This window comes from Esox lucius, chromosome 7 (assembly GCF_011004845.1).
Source record: "Esox lucius isolate fEsoLuc1 chromosome 7, fEsoLuc1.pri, whole genome shotgun sequence".
Lineage (NCBI taxonomy): Eukaryota > Metazoa > Chordata > Actinopteri > Esociformes > Esocidae > Esox > Esox lucius.
Genome location: NC_047575.1, coordinates 48,499,536 through 48,522,444, shown reverse-complemented (window position 1 = coordinate 48,522,444; position 22,909 = coordinate 48,499,536). Strand labels below are relative to the sequence as shown.

The window sequence follows — 22,909 nt, the reverse complement described above, 5'->3', positions numbered from 1 at the left end:
AATTTACTCGTTTCAGCCTAAATAGAACGTGAAAATCTAAACCTTTCATCATAATTTTTGTAGACATAAATCTCCACCTTGTTTAAAAATGTGTTGTGATAAAATTACATTTTGACCCTTGTTTTTGAATTGGGTCCTACCCCAGCGCCTATAATCTGCTGTCGATTGTGAATGGTGTTAGCAGTTTAGCTATCTTATTGTGGCTGTCTTGTGCACTACAAAATATGAACTATAAATATGATAAACTGTCGAATGCTTGGGATGGATTAATGAATTGATGTATTCATTTTTACACTTTCTGCTCCGTGCCACCAGAAACAACCGAGCATAGCTTAACTTCGCTAGCTAGCTATTCTGCAAGCTGTCAATTAGCCAGTCTGCTCTGCTTTGCATCACTTTCTTGCTAGGTAACTAGCTAGCCTAGCTTGTAAGCTAACACTATATACTAACGAGGACAACAAAGAAAAGGTCGCAAATAGTTAGATATTTGTGAATACACACTGTCGAAAGGCTGCATTATGAAGTGTATAGCTTTAATAGTAAGCTACCAGTGGCTTATGCCAGTTATGAAATGTGAGTTGTATTGACTGAACTGTATTGTAACGTTAGCTAACTGAACTATAACAAGCTTGCCAGCTACGTGGCTATTTGTTAAGTAGTGAGAAACAATTCATAGAATATATTCTGATATATTGTCATCGAATAATCAAACATGGATAAGAAATCATTCGACATAGTCTTAGACGAAATCAGGAAGGTAAGCTGGATTCATTTAACGCCACTCTTATACATCCACTACTGTAAACGACCGTATCAATTAGTGTAGTATAATTTCAATATTAACAGTGTTTTTTTTACTGGTTTTCCATTCTCTTTGCAGTGCGTGCTGACAGATCAGCGGATCAAGGCGATAGAACAGGTGCACGGCTACTTCTCCAGCGAGCAGGTACAGTAGCTACAACCACTTATCTCAGCTCGTGTTTGCATATGAAAAGCTGGCAGTTAGTCACAGAGAAAGGTAGTGTGACAGCCAGCTTAAGTGACGGTGTTAAATGTCCCACCTTCTGCCCTCCAGGTAACGGACATGTTGAAGTACTTCTCCTGGGCTGAGCCACAGATCAAAGCTGTCAAAGCGCTGCAACATGTAAGTGACAACAATGACGACGTGTCTTTCATACTCGCTCTGAGTCTGGTTTATAACTGTGATATTGCTGCTATAAAGACATTCTATGAACGTTTCTTGGCTAGATTTTGATGAATATTCTTTGCCATTTGGAGAGACCTGTTTGTTTGACTAAGTACTAGTCTACCTGGATTATATCAAAAGCCCCCTATAATTGTATATGTTCCCTCCAGAAAATGGTTGCCATCCCCACAACCAAAGTGGCGAACATCCTTAACTGTTTTACCTTCTCAAAGGACAGACTTGTTGTTCTGGAACTCATAGCCCTGTGAGTAACTCATTCAACTCTAACAAACACACACAACATAGTAATTATAACAGCTTGAATGTGCCAATGACGGTTAATGTAACCAGTCGATGGACTGTCACAGTCACTCGGTTAGTTAATTGATGTGTCTGGTGGGTTGTGCTCTGCTGACAGGAATATCTCTGACGCTCAGAACTACCGTCCTGTTGAGGACCTGTTTCGCATCCACATGTCTGAGAGGAAGCGGGCTCGAAGGATCCTGGAGCAGGTAATGCAGGCCTTCATGGTAGTCTGTTGATGTGTCTAGCAAGCAAGTTTATTTATATGGCACAATTCATACATCGAAGCAATTCAATGTGCTTTACAAAGAAAAATATATGAAAGTACAATAAGATAAAAACAAATACTCAAATGAAAATATCAAAACAGGTGAATACATCATAATAATAATAAATACAATAAGAAAACATAAAGATTAAAAATGGGATAAAAACATAGGAAGCTATAAGGCAAAACCGTGTGGGTAAGTTTAAGAGCTCAGTCATAGGCACATGAGAAGTGTTTTTAACCTGGATTTAAAAATTGATAAGTTTGGGGCACGTCTAAGATCTTATAGTTTATTCCAGTTGTGTGCAGCATAAGTGCTAAACGCAGCTTCTCCATGTTTAGTTTGGACTCTGGGGCTCTACTAGCTGACCTGTGATCATGGATCTAAGAGCCCTGCTGGTTTATATTCTTCAAACATATCAGACAAATTCGGGTATTTATAAACTAAAAGCACCACTTTGAAATCTATTCTGTAACTGACCGGAAGCCAATGCAAAGATTTAAGAACTGGAGTGATGTGCTCTGTTCTCTTGGTCCTGGTTAACATTCTAGCAGCAGCATTCTGAATGAGCTGCAGTTGTTTTACTGTCTTTTTCAGGAGTCCAGTTAAGAGGCCATTACAGTAGTCAACCCTACTAGAGATAAAAGCATGGATGAGCTTCTCTTGGTCTTTTTGGGACACCAAGCCTTTAATTCTTGCTATATTTTTTAGATGATAGAATGCTGTTTTGGTGATTTGTTATGACTGTTAAATGTGATGTCTATCAGAACACCAAGATTACACACTTGATCCCTGGTTTTAAGGACCAGAGAATCCAACTCTTTACTAATACTTGTTCTTTTATTTTTGTTGCCAAACACAATAATCTTAACTGCAGACAATTTTGGTTCATCCAGGTATTTATGTGCTCTATACAGTGACACAGTGAGTCTATTGAGCTGTTGTCATATGGTTCGAGAGCCATATATATTTGAGAATCATCAACATACCTGTGGTAGTTAATGTTGTTGTTCAGTAGAATTTGGACCAGAGGCAGCATATAGAGATTGAACAGAAGCGGTCCGAGAACTGATCCCTGTGGAATGTCATAGCCACCCTATCAGATTCATGATTACCAATGGTGACAAAGTAACTCCAGCCCTCTAGATAAGTGTTCTAGCAGCTTTATTGCACATACACCACCCCCCTTCCCATGGGCTCCTCTCCACTGACTCTGGACCCCCCACCCCACTGTGGAACTCTCTCCATCCAGCTGCCCTCAACTCGGACTCTGTCACCACCTTCAGAAACACTCAAAACTGACTTGTCCAGCCTGGCTTTCCCCCTCAGCGTAGCTTGGCCCTAAGTCAGCCCTAGCTAAGATGTGTGGTTTTATTTTGTTGCTGTTGCTGCTTTTCTGGACGGTCGTTATGTCCTGTGTTCCAGGTGTGTAAGGTAGGCTGCAAGGCACCGGTAGCCATGATCTCGTCCTGCGGGATGATTCCAGGGAACCCATACCCCAAAGGCAAGCCCAGCCTGACCACCGGAACCTTCCCTGTGAGTTACCTGTCTGTGTGTTTCTGCTGGTGTCCAATACGTGAATGTGAGCATCCTGGGTCTTACTCAAACATTGACCGAAATGAGGCAGATAATCATTGACACTAATATGTTTGGGATATGTATATACAGCTCTGGAATAAATCAAGACACCACTGCAAAATTATCAGTCCCTCTGGTTTTACTATTCATAGGTATGTGTTTGAGTAAAATTAACAGTTTTGTTTCATTCTATAAATTACTGACAACATTACTCCCATATTCCAAATAAAAATATTATAATTTGGAGTATGTATTTGTAGAAAAAAGCACCTGGTCAAAATTACTAATTAATTCATTTTTCAACAACAAATGACTAATGTTTTAACTTTGGAAGAGTTCAGAAATCAATATTTGGTGGAATAACCCTGTTTTTTTATCACAGCTTCTGGCATGCTTTCTACCAGTCTGTCACATTGCTGTTGGGTGACTTTATGCAACTCCTGGCACAAAAATTAAAGTAGCTCAGCTTTGTTTTATGGCTTGTGACTAGAGAAGATTACCTTACTCAATCCTTATGGTCTTTTGCGAACTTCAGCCTGGCTCTTCTTTGCTTTTCATTGATAATTTTTTTTTTATATAGCTTTGCACAACTTCCGCCCTGCCCCTAGGAGCCTGTTTTGAAATGTCCTTGCCACGCACTTCACCCCAGCTGCTGTTTGCCATTCTTTTTGTAGGTCATTGATGTCATCCTACGGTTGTTGAGTGACATTCGAATAAGTTGACGGTCATCTCGGTCGTTTTTGCCCTCTGCCAGTCTGTAGCTTTGTTGTCCCCAAAGTCTGTTGCTTGTCCTTGTTCTTATGAACCGCCATCTTTGACATTTTCAGGATGGAAGCAACCTGACGCTCACTGTATCCCTCTACCAGTAAAGCCAGAATTTAACTCTTTTCCTCACTTTTCAACTTTTTTGTCATGCTGAATATTTATTTTATTTTATTCAAATTACCTTAGAGGTACTACTTGCACTGTTTTTGCCATCCAGCTGGTCCTATTGCAAGAGGATAGTGATGACCACAGCAGTGGTTTGTATACTTTTCCTCGTTAAATTAGATTTGGTTCAGGTAATCACCTAGTCAGTACTTCATTAAGTAAAATGAGGTGTGCTGTGTTGGAATTTAACAGACACTGGAATGGAATGGCTGCCATACATGTAGAGATGCTAATTTAAGAAAAGTGAGGAGTGGTCTGTACATTTTTTCCAGAGCTGTGTAAATTTCACTGATGACCCTTTGGTTTCCTGTGTCCCATCAGGGAACTCCTGCTCGGAAGGAGGGAGAGGAGGCTCCACCCAACCCTGAGGGGAAAGGCATAGCTGCTCGCATCATAGGACCATTCAAACCGGTAAGGACCAGGCGGTACTTCCATACGTAAACCACCAGGAGGTACTCTGTCTCTAGAAACTAGTCTGGATCTGTGAAACTAGTCTGGGAATGATTTTGCTTCTTGAAAAGCTTCCTGAATTACAACTGAGACCATGGTGAGGGACCTATTTCAAGATCTTTTGAAAACAGTTTTGGTTTTAGAAGGACAGATTAATTTTGAATGGTCAGTATGATCGAATGATGCAGCAAAATTGGTCAGCAATTTTATTTTGTTTGTTAGACTGACTGCTAACTTAGATGGTATGCACAGCAAAATCTGCACTCTTACTGAATTTAATCAACATTTAAACCTAGGTGGCTGTAATTAGTGTCACCAAAGTATGAACAATTAATATCACTTCTGTGTCTGCAGAGGCTTATCCGAAAATCAAATCAAGGGACTTGAGTCTGAATCACCCCTTTTTGATTTTGAGTGGAAGAACTGACTTCATGCCGTCGTTTCCTTTTAATACATCCACTGATATGCATTTTATATCATCATACACTTTAACTTTCAGAAAATCAATTAGTTTGATATCGATGGGTTATGACACAGTTTTTCACCTCTTTCTCACTTACTTTGTCTTTCAGTTCATTGTCAATTTAAGGGCTTTATTGGCATTGGAAGCATTTGTTTATATTTACAAAACAAGTGGAAAGTAATAAAAATGCTATAATAACAACAATGAGAGACATTTTCAATTGAAGTCAGTTACAGAACTTCAATTGAAGTGATAAAGTGATAAAGGTATTTTGAGATTTATGTTGTATGCATTGTACAGTGATGTAAAAATTAGCAAATAGTTATGAGTGAGAATGACGAGGCAAAATAGACATGAATAGGAGATATGTTCACAATGTTGTTCTCTCTCTTTCTGTCCTCCCTCTCCACAAGTCTCCATCATCCTACAACCCTCAACGACCAGTACCGTACCCCATCCCACCATGCAGACCTCACGCAACCATTGCTCCAAGTAAGTCCATCGTTCTACTACTGACTACAACTACAGACACAGCAAGACCAAACACACAACCCTACAACTACAGACACACCAAGACCAAACACAACACCCCTTGTACCCCGTGCACTGACCATGCACAGTTGCGAGTTGAGATCTCCTGTTGGGAGTCGACCTGTAGATCTCCTGTTGGGAGTCGACCTGTAGATCTCCTGTTGGGAGTCGACTTGTAGATCTCCTGTTGGGAGTCGACTTGTAGATCTCCTGTTGGGAGTCGACTTGTAGATCTCCTGTTGGGAGTCGACCTGTAGATCTCCTGTTGCAAGTCGACCTGTAGATCTCCTGTTGCGAGTCGACCTGTAGATCTCCTGTTGCGAGTCGACCTGTAGATCTCCTGTTGCGAGTCGACCTGTAGATCTCCTGTTGCGAGTCGACCTGTAGATCTCCTGTTGCGAGTCGACCTGTAGATCTCCTGTTGCGAGTCGACCTGTAGATCTCCTGTTGCGAGTCGACCTGTAGATCTCCTGTTGCGAGTCGACCTGTAGATCTCCTGTTGCGAGTCGACCTGTAGATCTCCTGTTGCGAGTCGACCTGTAGATCTCCTGTTGCGAGTCGACCAATGGTGTCCAGACAGACATATATGTCATGTCATCTTCTTCCGCTTATCCGGGGCCGGGTCGCGGGGGCAGCAGTCTAAGCAGGGATGCCCAGACTTCCCTCTCCCCAGACACTTCCTCTAGCTCTTCCGGGGGGACACCGAGGCGTTCCCAGGCCAGCCGGGAGACATAGTCCCTCCAGCGAGTCCTAGGTCTTCCCCGGGGTCTCCTCCCGGTGGGACGGGACCGGAACACCTTCCCAGGAAGGCGTTCCGGAGGCATCCGAAAAAGATGCCCAAGCCACCTCAGCTGACCCCTCTCGATGTGGAGGAGCAGCGGCTCTACTCTGAGCTCCTCCCGGGTGACCGAGCTTCTCACCCTATCTCTAAGGGATCGCCCGGCCACCCTGCGGAGAAAGCTCATTTCGGCCGCCTGTATCCGGGATCTTGTCCTTTCGGTAATGACCCAAAGCTCATGACCATAGGTGAGAGTAGGAACGTAGATTGACTGGTAAATCGAGAGCTTCGCCTTGCGGCTCAGCTCTTTCTTCACCACGACAGACCGATACATCGACTGCATTACTGCAGAAGCTGCACCGATCCGTCTGTCAATCTCCCGTTCCATCCTTCCCTCACTCGTGAACAAGACCCCTAGATACTTAAACTCCTCCACTTGAGGCAGGCACTCTCCACCAACCTGAAGCGGGCAAGCCACCCTTTTCCGACTGAGGACCATGGCCTCTGATTTGGAGGTACTGATTCTCATCCCCACCGCTTCACACTCGGCTGCAAACCGTCCCAGCGCATGCTGAAGGTCCTGGTTAGAAGGGGCCAACACGACAACATCATCTGCAAAAAGCAGAGACGAAATTGTGTGGTCCCCAAACCTGACACCCTCCGGCCCCTGGCTGCGCCTAGAAATTCTGTCCATAAAAATTACGAACAGAAAAGGGCAGCCCTGCCGGAGTCCAACATGCACTGGGAACAAGTCTGACTTACTGCCGGCAATGCGGACCAAGCTCCTGCTTCGGTTGTACAGGGACCTGACAGCCCTTAGCAAAGGACCCAGGACCCCATATTCCCCAAGCACCCTCCACAAGATGCCGCGAGGTACACAGTCGAATGCCTTTTCCAAATCCACAAAACACATGTGGATTGGTTGGGCAAACTCCCATGAACCCTCCAACACCCCGTAGAGGGTATAGAGCTGGTCCAGTGTTCCACGGCCCGGACGAAAACCACACTGTTCCTCCTGAATCCGAGGTTCTACTATCGGCCGTATTCTCCTCTCCAGTACCCTGGCATAGACTTTCCCGGGGAGGCTGAGAAGTGTGATCCCCCTATAGTTGGAACACACCCTCCGGTCCCCCTTCTTAAAAAGAGGGACCACCACACCGGTCTGCCATCCCAGAGGCACTGTCCCCGACCGCCACGCGATGTTGCACAGGCGTGTCAACCAAGACAGCCCCACAACATCCAGAGACTTGCGGTACTCAGGGCGGATCTCATCCACCCCCGGTGCATTGCCACCGAGGAGTTTCTTGACCACCTCAGTGACTTCAGCCCGGGTGATGGACGAGTCCACCTCTGAGCCCTCATCCTCTGCTTCCTCAATGGAAGAAGTGACAGCGGGATTGAGGAGATCCTCGAAGTATTCCTTCCACCGCCCGACGACATCCTCAGTTGAGGTCAACAGCTGCCCACCTCTACTGTCAACAGCGTTGGTAGGGCACTGTTTCCCTCTCCTGAGGCGCCGGATGGTTTGCCTGAATCTCTTCGAGGCCAGCCGATAGTCCTTCTCCATGGCCTCACCGAACTCCTCCCAGGCCCGAGTTTTTGCCTCCACAACCACCCGGGCTGCAGCCCGCTTGGCCTGTCGGTACCCGTCAGCTGCGTCAGGAGTCCCACAAGCCAACCAGGCCTGATAGGACTCCTTCTTCAGCTTGACGGCATCCCTTACTTCCGGTGTCCACCACCGGGTTCGGGGATTGCCGCCTCGACAGGCACCGGAGACCTTACGGCCACAGCTCCGAGCGGCCGCTTCGACAATGGCGGTGGAGAACATGGTCCACTCGGACTCAATATCTCCAACCTCCCTCGGGATCCAGTCGAAGCTCTGCCGGAGGTGGGAGTTAAAGATCTCTCTGACAGGAGACTCGGCCAGACGTTCCCAGCAGACCCTTACAGTTCGCTTGGGCCTGCCGAGTCTGTCCAGCTTTCTCCCCCGCCATCGGATCCAACTCACCACCAGGTGGTGATCAGTTGACAGCTCCGCCCCTCTCTTCTCTTCACCCGAGTGTCCAAGACATACAGCCGCAGGTCAGATGAGACGACAACAAAGTCGATCATCGACCTGCGGCCTAGGGTGTCCTGGTGCCACGTGCACTGATGGACACCCTTATGCTTGAACATGGTGTTCGTTATGGACAAACTGTGACTAGCACAGAAGTCCAATAACTGAACACCACTCGGGTTCAGATCAGGGGGGCCGTTCCTCCCAATCACGCCCCTCCAGGTGTCACTGTCGTTGCCCACGTGGGCGTTGAAGTCCCCCAGTAGAACAATAGAGTCCCCAGTCGGAGCACTTTCCAGCACCCCTCCCAGAGACTCCAAGAAGGTCGGGTACTCTGCACTGCCGTTCGGCCCGTAGGCACAAACAACAGTGAGAGACCTATCCCCGACCCGTAGGCGCAGGGAAACGACCCTCTCGTTCACCGGGGTAAACTCCAACACATGGCGGCAGAGCTGGGGAGCTATAAGCAAACCCACACCAGCCCGCCGCCTCTCACCATGGGCAACTCCAGAGTGGTGAAGAGTCCATCCTCTCTCAAGGAGTGTGGTTCCAGAGCCCAAGCCGTGCGTAGAGGTGATCCCGACTACCTCTAATCGGAACCTCTCAACCTCACGCACTAGCTCAGGCTCCTTCCCCGCCAGCGAGGTGACATTCCACGTCCCTAGAGCTAGTTTCTGTGTCCAGAGATCGGGTTGTCTAGGCCCCTGCCTTCGACTGCCGCCCGATCCTCTTCGCACCGGCCCCTTATGGTCCCTCCTGTGGGTGGTGAGCCCACGGGAGGGCGTCCCCACGTCACCCGTTCGGGCTGAGCCCGGCCGGGCCCCATGGGGGAAGGCCCGGCCACCAGGCGCTCGCATACGAGCCCCAACCCCGGGCCTGGCTCCAGGGTGGGGCCCCGGCTGCGCCATACCGGGCGACGTCACGGTACTCATTATGTTGTTCTTCATTAAGGGGGGTTTGAACCGCTCTTAGTCTGACCCGTCGCCTAAGACCTGTTTGCCTTGGGAGACCCTACCAGGGGCATATAGCCCCAGACAACATAGCTCCTAGGGTCACTCGGGTACTCAAACCCCTCCACCACGTTAAGGTGGCAGTTCTTGGAGAGGAACATATATATTTGTCGACATATATATTTTCACAAAATAAACAGATGTCCCATGGTATCAGGTTAGAGGTGATAGGATGACCAAGCACTGTCCATTGTTGGTTCATCTTACCTTTAGCTTTGTACACTCACCTGACAGTTTCTATACATTATCTTTCCCAATCACATAGTGAATTGATTCAGTTAGCTAATAATTAAGGAAATGTAATTGTTGCCTTTTTTTACTCCATGCAGATTGTAAGTGAAACAGGAACCCCACCTGTTTGGTGCTGTAGCTTACAGTTATCATTTTAACTTTTAGTTTTATAATTCCCCCTGATTACCCTGGTTACCCTGGTTACCCTGATATGTGCTGATAATTTCTCCCACAACGACTATAATGAGTTTAGTGTGTGGTGTCTTTGTGTGTGTGTGTGTGTGTGTGTGTGTGTGTGTGTGTGTGTGTGTGTGTGTGTGTGTGTGTGTGTGTGTGTGTGGTGTCTGGATGCGTGTGTGTGTGTGTGTGTGTGTGTGTGTGTGTGTGGTGTCTGGATGCGTGTGTGTGTGTGTGTGGTGTCTGGATGCGTGTGTGTGTGTGTGTGGTGTCTGGATGCGCGTGTGTGTGGTGTCTGGATGTGTGTGGTGTCTGGATGCGTGTGCGCGTGTGTGTGTGTGTGCATGTGTGTCTGGATGGATGCGTGTGTGTGTACGTGTGTGTCTGGATGGATGCGTGTGTGTGTGGTGTCTGGATGGATGCGTGTGTGTGTGGTGTCTGGATGTGTGTGGTGTCTGGATGCGTGTGCGCGTGTGTGCATGTGTGTCTGGATGGATGCGTGTGTGTGCGTGTGTCTGGATGGATGCGTGTGTGTGTGGTGTCTGGATGGATGCGTGTGTGTGTGGTGTCTGGATGTGTGTGGTGTCTGGATGGATGCGTGTGTGTGTGTGGTGTCTGGATGTGTGTGGTGTCTGGATGCGTGTGTGTGTGTGTGTGGTGTCTGGATGGATGCGTGTGTGTGTGTGTGTGTGTGTGTGTGTGGTGTCTGGATGGATGCGTGTGTGTGTGGTGTGTTAATATCTTGCCATGCCTCTTAGGCAGGTACAACAACGCAGGGCTGGTATCAGTGGGCGGGGTCATAACGGCCAGCGTGCCCCCCCCACCCTACAGCGCCAGCACCAAGCCCACAGGTATGACCGGCGAGGGCGTGTGCACGTGTGCGTGCGTGCGCCCATTTGTCGCTGCGTGCGTGCGTGTGTGTGGGGAGCTTGCTGCCTAACCTGCTAGCATGGTGCTTGTCTGCGTTTCTCTGAGAGGATGCCAGAACCGGAGCTCTTGAGAGATGTGTTTCTAGATGCTTCTGCGTCCATACAGTTCATGGCTAACAGCTCCGGCCCCTCAACACTATGCAGACAGAGAATTGACCTGGACAGTGTTCTTGAAACCTCTCCTCTGGGCACACCTAGATGGGTCACGTGTCGTAGGCCCGAACCAGCACACCTGAGCCACCAAGTCGAGGCGCTGATGATTAGTTGACACGTGTTATCGGCGGTTACACTTTGCTGTGGAACATGCACAAATACATGGAACAGCTGGGGTTCCCTAAAGGAGGAGGTGGAGACAGACGATACTTACTGAAATGCTAAATAAAACCTCAAATAATATTAGGCTATATACAAATCTTTAGCTAATCGCCACGGGCAACCCCTAATAAAAAAGAACCACTCAAATTGAAATGACTCAGAAATGTAACCCTTTAGTCCCCAATACAATTCTAGAATGCTGCTGTTGATTACTTATTCTTTAAATAAATAATTTTCTCACACATTTCAAACAAAAAGACATGGCACAAAAAACATTACAATTACAAGTTAACTTTCTTTTAAACAGAACTAACTTGGAATAATAGAATTTGTTTTCTCCCATTAACAATGAATAGAAAGAACAAACGTCTAAGTTTGCATAAAATGATATATTGCGACGAGATTAAGGTAGCAATCAAATTAGGTCCGTGCAGCTAATGTGATCATAATAAAGTAAGCACAAGGCAAATCTCAAGACATAGGCCTACAAGTTTTTATAAATGATAAGAAGTATGTGGCATACATCTTTTGGCAGATGCAGGACATCATCGCGATCAAGTGACTGTTTGCTTCTTGGCTAGCTAATGAACGTAAGAGCTTTGTTGCTGCACAAGCGGAACATTTGCAGGCAGACCATTTTATTTTAGTCTTACAGACAAAACAAACCGGACAATTAGTTGTCTTGTTATCAATGGTATTTTCCATATTTGAATAAAATCGGAACGTGAGAAAACGCTTTCCATTACAAGACTGAGCGAGCAAGCAACCATTTGAGCTCCACAGCTGATGTGCTTGTCCATCAAGTTATCACGACAGGATTGCTGTTGTCATCTGAAAAGATACTACTAACATTTCACAGCATTAAGTATGGACAACACACAACTTATAGCCAGAGTTTATTTCTTACTCACCTCGACATCATTATAGCATTCAAGAGCACCAAATAACACAGAAACAATCTCTTCTAACGTAATAAATTGTGGATGCTTTGGCGCTATCATTTCAAGTAAGGAAATTAATAAACCAAAAATACGTCAAATGACAGCATACCCTTTTCTGGTTTCTTATTAATGACGACATCATTACTGTCAGTTTTATCCGATAGATTGGGTGATATAAACGCAACTATTATTGTTAAAGGAACACGCCCATCAGGCGACCGCTACAGTAATGTAAAAAAACTTCTGTCGACAGCATAATAAATAAACATTGATTATAGAGATCAAAATATAGATATTGTGATTTTACATTAAATCGTTCTATTGGCACGGCACTACTGGACTCGCCTTTTTCTCTGTTCCGACCCAGCGGAGGTTACACCTTCCTGTGTGTTTTAGGGTGAATCCCAAATGGCGCCCTGAGCCCCAGTGCAGCGTCTTTGACCAAGGACGTCAGGGTCTCGTCTTGCTCATCCTTGTTTTCTAGCTGCTGGTCTGGCTTGGTGGCTGATGGATGGAGTTGCTAGGCTATGGTTATTAGCATTTTGGCTGGCTGGCTGGCTGATGGAGTTGCTAGGCTATGGTTGTTAGCGTTTTGGCAGGCTGGCTGATGGATTGGGTTGCTGGGCTATAGTTGTTTGCGTTCTGGCTGCTTCCTGCTTGCGTGCTCTCTCTCTCTTGTTCTTTTTTGGTCCACCTGTTAAAGGAAGTACTTAAAATTTGTAAGATGATAACCTTTTTCCAGAGCTGTTGTCTTGCCAGCTTTGTTGTTGTCATTGTCTTGCAATCCCCATAGAACAGTGGTGTCAAACCGGTTCCACGGAGGGCCGAGTGTCTGCAGGTCTTTGGGTTTTCCTTTAAATTGGTTCCCAGGTCAGACCTGAACAACCAGGTGGGGGTAGAAATTAACCAATTAGTGAACTCATTAATCAATCAGGTACAAGGTGAGAGCGAAAACCTACAGACACTCGGCCCTCCGTGGAACCGGTTTGACACCTGTGCCATAGAAGCTGTCTCCATAAGGCACTACCAAGAGATATGGGACCCAAACCTGCTTGTGCTAGCTGTTATATTACCAATAACTGTTCATGCTAACTAATAAAACTAATCCCTAGCCTACTGTTTTCCTAATTTATGAAACTAATTGCTGAATGAATGGGTGTGTCTGTGAGAAATTGGCTATGCTACCAGGCATTGAATCTTGTACCCAGAAAACAGCAACTTACCATACTCAGGGTAAGCTCAGATGATGACATGAATAAAGTTATTAAAGAAACGTCAAATGTCTAAACTAAAGGCTTTCAAACAAACAGCAGACCTCACCGTCTCCAACCTAACCATCAGCTCTCCAAGCTGGTCCTGCATCAGTCCCTCTAATTGGCTCTACCTGTGGTTTTGTCAAGAAACCTGGATACGTTTGCTTGCCCTCTGTAGTGTGAAAGTGTTTCCTATATTCTGTCTGTCCGGGTAACACTAACATCCCACAATGTTTGGCAAAGAACCAAGGAGTGGCAAGGAGGGAAATGTTAGCACGAACCGATCGAGTGCCAAACTAGTTATGTTCACATTTGTGTTAATATTTCTGTATCTCTTTCTCTGCCTCTAGGCTACGCCAGACCCGCCAATCAACAACAGCACCCCGTCCAAGGGGTCAACTCCACAGCCCTCCCCTCTCCGCTAAGCTCCACCCCTGTCCCTCCCCAGCCCTCTCCCTCTCAGCCCCCTCCTGCCACCCCCATCAGCCCTGTCTTCCCTGGCAAGGTCCCTTCCCAGAACCCAGGAGCCCCCTCTCCCTCCCCTGCCCCCTCTCCCTCTGTCATCAAGGGAGGCCCCATCTTGTCAGGCTCCCCCCACCAGCCCCCCACCACACCCTCTGTCATTAAGGCCCAGACCCCCTCAAATACCCCCTGTGGCACCCCCGGGCCCCACCCTGCCCCCAGGACCCCTCTCCCTGACACCCTCCCTCAAGGCACCCTCATGGGTCTCCCTCACCACACCTCCCAAACAGGATCGGCCTTCCCGGGCCTGTCCCCACACCAGACTGCCCCATCTGCGTCGGTGATCCGCAGCTTCACCCCGTCCGGCTCGGCCCCCAGCCCCAAGCCCTCCCCAGCCCTGTCGGGCCAGTCTCAGGCGTCCTTGTACAGCGAGCAGCATCGTGGCCCACTGGCCAGGCATGGTGGAGCAGGAGGGGGGACAGGCAGTGGCAGTAACAGCCCAGTCCCCTCCGCCTTTAAAGGCCCTTCCCGTGCAGGGACCCCCTCCCTCAGCTCCCTGGTGATGCCCGGTGGGTCTGCGGCCCTTGCCCGCTCCCTGGGTTTGGCCCACCCCTCAGGATCCCCCCAGGCCCTCTCCTCCAGTCCTGCTCCGCCCCACTACCCAGGCCTCTCCCCCTTCTCCTCATCCTCCCCCTTCCCTCCGTCCTCCATGACCATGTCCATCCCGTCGTCCCTGTCATCCATGACCCCCGCCTCCCACCCCCAGACCTCCATGGCCTACCCAGGGCTGACCCACAATGTAGCCCCAAGCGGGGCCTCTCCCTTCGGGTTGGGTTTGACCACCGGCCCCTCAATCTTCACCGGACTGGCTCCAGGGCCCAGCCCGGGAGGTTTTCCAGGGTTTGGCGGTTCGGGCGGTCCGGGCAGCCCGGTCCTGTCGTCCTTCATGGGTCTCCCCCCGGGGGCCGGGGCATCAGTGGCGTCCGTTGCCCCCCTCCAGGCAGCGGCAGGAGTCCCTTCGTCTTCTGCAGTTTTACCGGGCTTTGCTTCAGCTTTCAGTTCCAACTTCCAGCCTGGGTAAGAGTGTGCGGGTGAGTGTGCGGGTGAGTGTGCGGGTGAGTGTGCGGGTGAGTGTGCGGGTGAGTGTGCGTGTGCGCTGGATTAGATGGATAACATCCCGCTTTCTCAGTCTATGTCCATATGCCTCTGCATTTCTATTGAAACATTAATGGGGATTAATTCATGTTGGAGGTGGCCTGGCCCTGACCCTGGCCCTCCTCTGTAGACCTGTTCGACCGGTAGGCAAACTGGTAGGGATCAAGTGTTGGGGGGAGGCAGGACTTGAGGTGGGCCAGAACTAGTCTTTCAAAGCACTTGTTCCACATGACTCAAAATTAATTAGTAAATTCCTCAATCCTGCCATACAGTTGTATAATGCAAGCAACACAAATACAGTGGGGAGAACAAGTATTTGATACACTGCCGGTTTTGCAGGTTTTCCTACAAAGCATGTAGAGGTCCAGAAAATCACATTGTATGATTTTTAAATAATTAATTAGCATTTAATTGCATGACGTAAGTATTTTATCACCTACCAAACAGTAAGAATTCCAGCTCTCACAGACCTGTTAGTTTTTCTTTAAGAAGGCCTCCTTTTCTCCACTCATTACCTGTATTAACTGCACCTGTTTGAACTTGTTACCTGTATGAAAGACACCTGTCCACACACTCAATCAAACAGACTCCAACCTCTCCACATTGGCCAAGACCAGAGAGCCGTGTAAGGACGTTTGTAGACCTGCACAAGGCTGGGATGGGCTACAGGACAATAGGCAAGCAGCTTGGTGAGAAGGCAACAACTGTTGGCGCAATTATTAAAAAATGGATGAAGCTCAAGATGATGGTCAATCTCCCTCAGTCTGGGGCTCAATGCAAGATCTCACCTCGTGGGGCATCAATAATCATGAGGAAGGTGAGGGATCAGCCCAGAACTACACAGGAGGACCTGTTCAATGGCCTGAAGAAAGCTGGGACCACAGTCTCAAAGAAAACCATTAGTAACACACTACGCCGTCATGGATTAAAATCCTGCAGTGCACACAAGGTCCCCTGCTCAAGCCAGAGCATGTCCAGGCCTGTCTGAAGTTTGCCAATTACCATCTGGATGATCCAGAGGAGGATTGAGATAAGGTCATGTGGTCTGATGAGACAAAAATTCAGCTTTTTGGTCTAAACTCCACTCGCTGTGTTTGGACAAAGAAGGATGAGTACAACCCCAAGAACACCATCCCAACCGTGAAGCATGGAGGTGGAAACATCATTCTTTGGGGATGCTTTTCTGCAAAGGGGACAGGACGACTGCACTGTATTGAGGGGAGGATGGATGGGGCCATGTATCGCAAGATCTTGGCCAACAACCTCCTTCCCTCAGTAAGAGCATTGAAGATGGGTCGTGGCTGGGTCTTCCAGCATGACAACGACCTGAAACACACAGCCAGGGCATCTAAGGAGTGGCTCCGTAAGAAGCATCTCAAGGTCCTGGAGTGGCCCAGTCAGTCTCCAGACCTGAACCCAATAGAAAATCTTTGGAGGGAGCTGAAAGTCCGTATTGCCCAGTGACAGCCCTGAAACCTAAAGGATCTGCAGAAGGTCTGTATGGAGGAGTGGGACAAAATCCCTGCTGCAGTGTGTGCAAACCTGGTCAAGAACTACAGGAAACGTATGATCTCTGTAATTGCAAACAAAGGTTTCTGTACCAAATATGTACCAAGTTCTGCTTTTCTGATGTATCAAATACTTAAGTCATGCAATAAAATGCAAAATAATTACTTAAAAATCATACAATATGATTGTCTGGATTTTTTTTTTTTATCACAGTTGAAGAGTACCTATGATAAAAATTACAGACTTCTACATGCTTTGTAAGTGGGAAACACTGCCGATTTTGCAGGTTATCAAATACTTGTTTTTCCCACTGTTTTGAGGTGACTACAGCTTCTCAATTGACCCTCTGTAATTGACTAAAATAAATAGAAGAATGTTAGAAAAATATATATGTGAGTTTCCTGTGTAGTTCAGGTGGTGCTTACACATACTGATACTGGTCCCCGGAGGCACCCCAACCCACAAACCTGATGGCACCATGCTCTACAAACTGAGCTGTGCAGGAAACCAATGTGTGCTACCTTAGACACACAGTTTCATACGGGCAAAAACCAAAACCTCTATCTACATTATTCTCTGGTTGGCTGTCCAGACATTTCTCTCCCTTCTGGTGCCATTGTCAGCATCAAGTCAGAGAGTGATTCAATGGGTCATGTACCCCTCTTAATTGGCAATGAATTACAACTCTTTGAATTACACCTGATGGTGCCACAGGCTTGTTTGCTGATGAATTGCCCTTAAATAGCACCAGCTTTTTTTTCATTGGTTACTGATACACCAGATTTGCTCGAAACGCAAATGTCTTATTGCCAAAGAGAAATAGCAGGTTTTGTTAGGTTGCAGAAGGGGTGTACTCATTTATGCTGTGTACTATAAATAAACGTAAAATTAAAATGTTTTGGTTCCTTCAATTACAACGTCGCATGGCTTCCAAGGACCCCTTCAGAACGCCTGTTAAACGACAGAGACCTGAACCATCTCTAATGTTCCCAACACTCCTGTCTGAATCTCTCCTCCCAGGTTGTCTAGTGGCCTCCAGCCTCCGGGGGGCTCTGCATTCCCTGGGTTGCTGTCTTTCCCTGGGATGCCCGGTTTCTCGCCGTCTCCCTCTCAACTACACAACCCTGCCATGCAGTCTGCTCTGCTTCAGGTACAAACACACACCAATATGTAAACCACAATCAATCACCATTTCTTTTGTTTTCTATTTATGACTAGCGCAGTAGAAGCGTCGGCAGGAATTGGTTGCTTGTTTCTTGGAAACTTTTTAACCTCATGAAATACCTAGTTCATTCCGATAAATGTGTTGGTGTCTGGCTTGATGACAAGTTGTCTTTTAAAAGACATATAACTGAACTGGTGATCAAGTTAAAGATCAAGATTGGTTTCTGATTTTTTATTTCTTGCTTGTGATGCCTGTAATTGCAGGGCTCACTTATAAATGAGTCTCTGGCCTGAATCCAGTTCTCCCGGTTGAAATAATATTCTAATAAAAATGTGCTCTCTCCGTCTCTGTCTCTCTCTCTTGCTCTCACACTGTCTGTCACTGTCTCTCTATCTTTCTCTTACTGTCTCTCTCCTGTGTGTTCCAGGCCCAATCTGCTTTGGAGGGTTTTTCTCCGCAGCCCAACGGGTTCAGCTCGTATGGCGCCGGACCTGGTCAGCCATTCTCTCTTCAGCCAGGCCTGCACCCCTCCCAACTGGGCTGGCAGTGACACACACACACACACACACACAGGCCTGCACCCCTCCCAACTGGGCTGGCAGTGACACACACACACACACACACACACACAGGCCTGCACCCCTCCCAACTGGGCTGGAAGTGGCACACACACACACACACACACACACACACAGGCCTGCACCCCTCCCAACTGGGCTGGAAGTGGCAAACACACACACACAAACACACACACACACACACACACAATTCCCATAACAGAGATGCGCACACAAACAAACCCGCTCCAACACTCACATACACTCATCTCACTCAAATTTGATCTTACACACACATTTGTTCTGACACTGAAACGCAACTTGGGGTCAGCTCATAGGACCGCCCAGTGCAACTGTTCACAGAACTACGTGGTCCAGGGAATGACGTTCCTCTCTGTTTGATCATTCAGTCCTCCTGTCTATGAATTCTCAGAGGACCTGGAAGGAGACTTGTATTCAAAGACAAACCTTCCCACAGAACGACCCGGACGTGATTTGACCTGGTATGTTGAAAGCTGCGGTTGTCACGGTAGCCCGTTGTCAACAATAGGGGTTGTGACTGAGTCTGGGTTCCTCGCAGAGAGAGAAGCTTTGCTTCTGTCAGGACCATGTCACCTGATGACCCATCACTATGAGCAGAGGGTCAAAGGTTGACCTGATGATAACTGGTGTTGCTATTCAACGACCCCCTGTTCTCCTCTGTGGAACACTACTTTTCCCAAGAACCCGGTGGCCTGGGGTCAAAGTAGCTCACTACTTAGGGATTAGGGTTCTGTTTGGGATGCATTCTGGGTATTGTAGTTAAAAATGGGTCTTTGTACCTGGACTGTACTGTATTATCACGCTGTTGGATCAGTTTCTCTTCATGTAGTGAAAATGTTGTGTTTTTCCATGATGAGGATACAAGGTTATATACCTTCTATACTCTCCCTGGCCACTTTATTAGGTACAGAGCGTGGTCGTCTTTTGCGTTGCGGTTCAACATGTTGTGCGTTCAGACAGGCCCTTCTTCACAACACTCTTGTGAAGAGATCTGTGTATGTGTGGCCTTTCTGTCAGCCTGAACATGTCTGGCCACTCCTCTGACCTCTCCCATTAGCCGGGTGTTCTGTTTATCGCTGTGAATTCTGTGAGGATCCCAGGAGGTCACCTGTTTCTGAGATGCTGGAACCACCACATCTGGTACCAACAAATACACCACGGTCAGACTCTCTTAGGTCACATGTCTTCCCCATTATGATGTTTGGTTACACAACAGCTAAACCTTGTGACTGTGTCTGCATGCTTTATATATTGGATCACTATTTGGTTATTTGTGTTAACGACCTGGTTTACCTAATAAGGTGTGTGCGTGCGTACGTGCGCGTGTGTGTGCGCGTGCATTTGTGTGTGTGCGTGTGCATGTGTGTAAGTATATATACACAGCTGAAAAAATGAAGGGGAACAGTTAAATCACACATCGGGTCTTGATGAACACAATATATTAAAGATCAAAATGTTCACTGTACATTGTGTAATTGCTTGTGAACAAAATGATGTAACAACGGTCAATGGAAACCAAAATCACCAACAAATTGAGGGCTGGATTCAAACTCACACTGAAAATCAAAGTAAACTATTGAAATCACTGGCTGTTCCAACTTGTGTGATTTTCATCACGCCAACTCATAGTGTGTGTGGCCCCCAACTCATAGTGTGTGTGGCCCCCAGGTGCCTGTTTGCACTCCTGACAGTGTCTGGCCATGCTCCTGATGAGATGGTGGATGGTGTCCTGGGGGATCTCCTCCCAGACCTGGACCAGGGCATCAGTGAGCTCCAGGACAGTCTGTGGTGTTACTTGGCAGCATCAGATGCACCAATGCATAATGACCCAGAAGTTCTCAGTTGGATTCAGGTCTGGGGAATGTGAGGGCCAGTCAATGGCATCAATGCCTTGGTCATCCAGGAACTGCCTACACACTCTGGCCACATGAGGTCGGGCATTGTTCTGCACCAGGAGGAACCCAGGGCCCACTGCACCAGCGTAAGGTCTGATGATGTGTCTGAGGATTTCATCCTGGTACCTAACAGCAGTCAGGGTACTGTTGGCTAGCACGTGGAGGTCTGTGACCCTCCAAGGATATGCCTCCCCAGACCATCACTGACCCACCGCCAAACTGGTCATGCTGGATGATGTTGCAGGCAGCATAACGTTCACCACGGCGTCTCCAGACTCTTTTACGTCTGTCATGTGTGCTTAGGGTGAACACGGTCTAATCTGTTAAGAGAATGGGTGCGCCAGTGGCGGACATGCTCATTCTGGTGTTCTAAGGCGAATGCCAGTCGAGCTGCACGGTACTGGGCTGTGAGCACAGGTCCCACTGGAGGATGTCGGGCCATCATGCCTCCTTCATGGAGTCTGTTTCTGACAGTTTGGTCAGAAACATGCACACCAGTAGCCCACTGGAGGTCATTTTGTATGGCTCTGGCAGTGCTCCTCCTGTTCCTCCTCGCACAAAGGAGCAGATACTGTTCCTGCTGCTGGGTGGAGGCCCTTCTACCTCCCTGTCCAGCTCTCCTTGTGTAACGGCCCGTCTCCTGGTATCTCCTCCATGCTCTGGAGACTGTACTGGGAGACACAGCAAACCTTCTTGTGACAGAACATATGGATGTGCCATCCTGGAGGAGATGGACTGCCGGTTCAACCTGAAAGGGCTGCAGGTACCGCCTCATGCTACCAGTAGTGACAAGACACTATCAAAATGCTAAACTAGAGAAGAATCCGTCAATAAGGATAAGGGGACAATTATTGTCTGTTGCCACCACCTGCAAAACCATTCCCTTTTTGGGGGTTGTCTTGCTGTTGCCTCTCCAGTGCACCTGTTGTCACTTTCATTTGCACCAAAACAAGTGACATTGATTCACAATCACTTATGCTTCCTAACTAGACAGATTGATTTCCCTAAAGTTTGACTGACTTGGTGTTATACTATGATGATGATTACGTGTTCCCTTGTTTTTTTTTTAGCAGTGTATGTATCTCATATTCAAACATTCCTCTTGTCCCATTAGTAACTACTTTACGATACTCTGTCAGTTGACCTGGCTGTACTAGAAGGTCAAAGGTTTGCACGTCTGAGCTCTACTCCAAGGTTACGTTTGCCTTCGGTTTAGATTGAGGGTCAGCTTGCAATTCTGTAGTCCTAAACTTAACCATTAATGGGGAAAATGGGATGGAAAGTGCATCTGAGAACTGTTACACGATTACCCTGTGTGTCTTTCTGAGAGTGTGTGACGTTAAGGAGTGTGTGTTCCTGTTTTAACATGTGTGTAAATCTGTACAGCTCAATAGTATGAAATCCATTTTTTTTTTAAACATATGTTTTTTCGACAGGCAGGTGATTATACAAGGTCGGGTCTTCGCGTGTGACGGTGTTCTGGTTAAACTTAGAAACCTGTGCGTTCCAAATGTCCCCCTGTTTCCTTTATAGTACACTACTATAGACCCAAACAGGAACTAGGAACTAGGGAATAGGTTGACGTCTGTCTGAGGGGTTCACTCAGTTAAACCTGTTGAACGGATGTTAGTCTGTCCACATGTAATATAGCTTTTATAACTGTTAGTTTGACCATAATGAACTGTGTGTCTAATACTGTATGCCCTGGAGCTTCATAAAGATGTACTTGTCTTTTCTCACGATCTCTGGTTGGACTCCCTTATTCCATAATATGAGGTGTGTATGTCCTGTGCAAATGCTGAACATATTTGACTCGCCAAGTCTAGGCTGGTTGGCTGCTGAATAATGTCCCCAGGCAAATTAGCTGTAGGAAGATGTTATTTGGCTGGGTTTATAACAAAAGCAAAGAGAATAGGAACTGTTATAGTTGTAGGCATTTGTTATGTTTTGACATTATAGAATCCACATGTTGTACTGTATCGCCTGTACATGGATAATATTATGAACTGTATCATCAAATGAAAATATAATTCCTGTATTTCCTGTGGGATCATGGGAAATGATCCGTAATGTTTGTACGCATTTGCATGGAACTACATAATTCCGTGACATTTAAATATGTTTACCTCAACCGCAGGTCTCAAGACTCCACTTGGTTTTACAGCAACACCTCAAAGGATCAGTGTAAACCTTTATCTGATAGTGAATAATAATAACTTTATCTGTGTAGCCCTTCTAGCACAGTTACACAAAGTGCTTTACACACAATTAAATAGAAAAACATTAAAATATATATACAAACAATATTTGCCAATAAACAAAATATAAATTCACAAAGATAAAATATTGGTTAATTTTGTTAAAGCCATCTTGTAAAATTGAGTTTTTATGTAATATTTCTAAGAATGCACTGACGTAGCATCTCATTCTGTGGTAGGCTGTTCCAGAGTCCAGGGGCCCATATAGAAAAGACCCGGTTCCCTTTAGTTTTCAGTCTAGATGATCTGAGAGGCCTGGTATTGCAGTATGGGTTGAGCATGTCACTAATGTAATCAGGTGCCAGACCACTTAGTCCCTTAAAAATGATGAGTAGAATTTTTGAATCTACTCTGATATTCACCGGTAACCAGTGTAGAGCTGCCAACACTGGGGTTATATGAGACTTTGATTACCTTGTAAGGAGTCTGGCAGCTGAATTCTGTACAACTTGGAGTTTACCTAGGG

General features: G+C 47.0%; 1 protein-coding gene across 3 annotated transcripts in view; it reads left to right on the top strand.

Annotated features, from left to right (window-relative positions):
• The first annotated feature begins 144 nt into the window (after positions 1 to 144).
• Positions 145 to 22,909, top strand: part of proser1 (proline and serine rich 1) — a 23,684-nt gene continuing 919 nt past the window's right edge. Inside the window, exons 1-12 of one of the 3 annotated variants that reach the window (XR_003781930.2) lie at positions 145 to 757; positions 881 to 946; positions 1,076 to 1,144; positions 1,357 to 1,451; positions 1,605 to 1,698; positions 3,184 to 3,294; positions 4,588 to 4,677; positions 5,593 to 5,671; positions 10,721 to 10,813; positions 13,751 to 14,939; positions 17,547 to 17,676; positions 18,119 to 18,751. Coding sequence is in view for 2 of the 3 variants with exons in the window: in XM_029120910.2 (XP_028976743.1) it covers positions 713 to 757; positions 881 to 946; positions 1,076 to 1,144; positions 1,357 to 1,451; positions 1,605 to 1,698; positions 3,184 to 3,294; positions 4,588 to 4,677; positions 5,593 to 5,671; positions 10,721 to 10,813; positions 13,751 to 14,939; positions 17,547 to 17,676; positions 18,119 to 18,241 (2,184 nt within the window). In the remaining variant the exon portion in view is untranslated. Of the gene's footprint in view, positions 758 to 880; positions 947 to 1,075; positions 1,145 to 1,356; positions 1,452 to 1,604; positions 1,699 to 3,183; positions 3,295 to 4,587; positions 4,678 to 5,592; positions 5,672 to 10,720; positions 10,814 to 13,750; positions 14,940 to 17,546; positions 17,677 to 18,118; positions 19,770 to 22,909 lie in introns of those variants that run through there. The other 2 variants (XM_029120910.2, XM_029120912.2) reach the window with 2 other exon arrangements.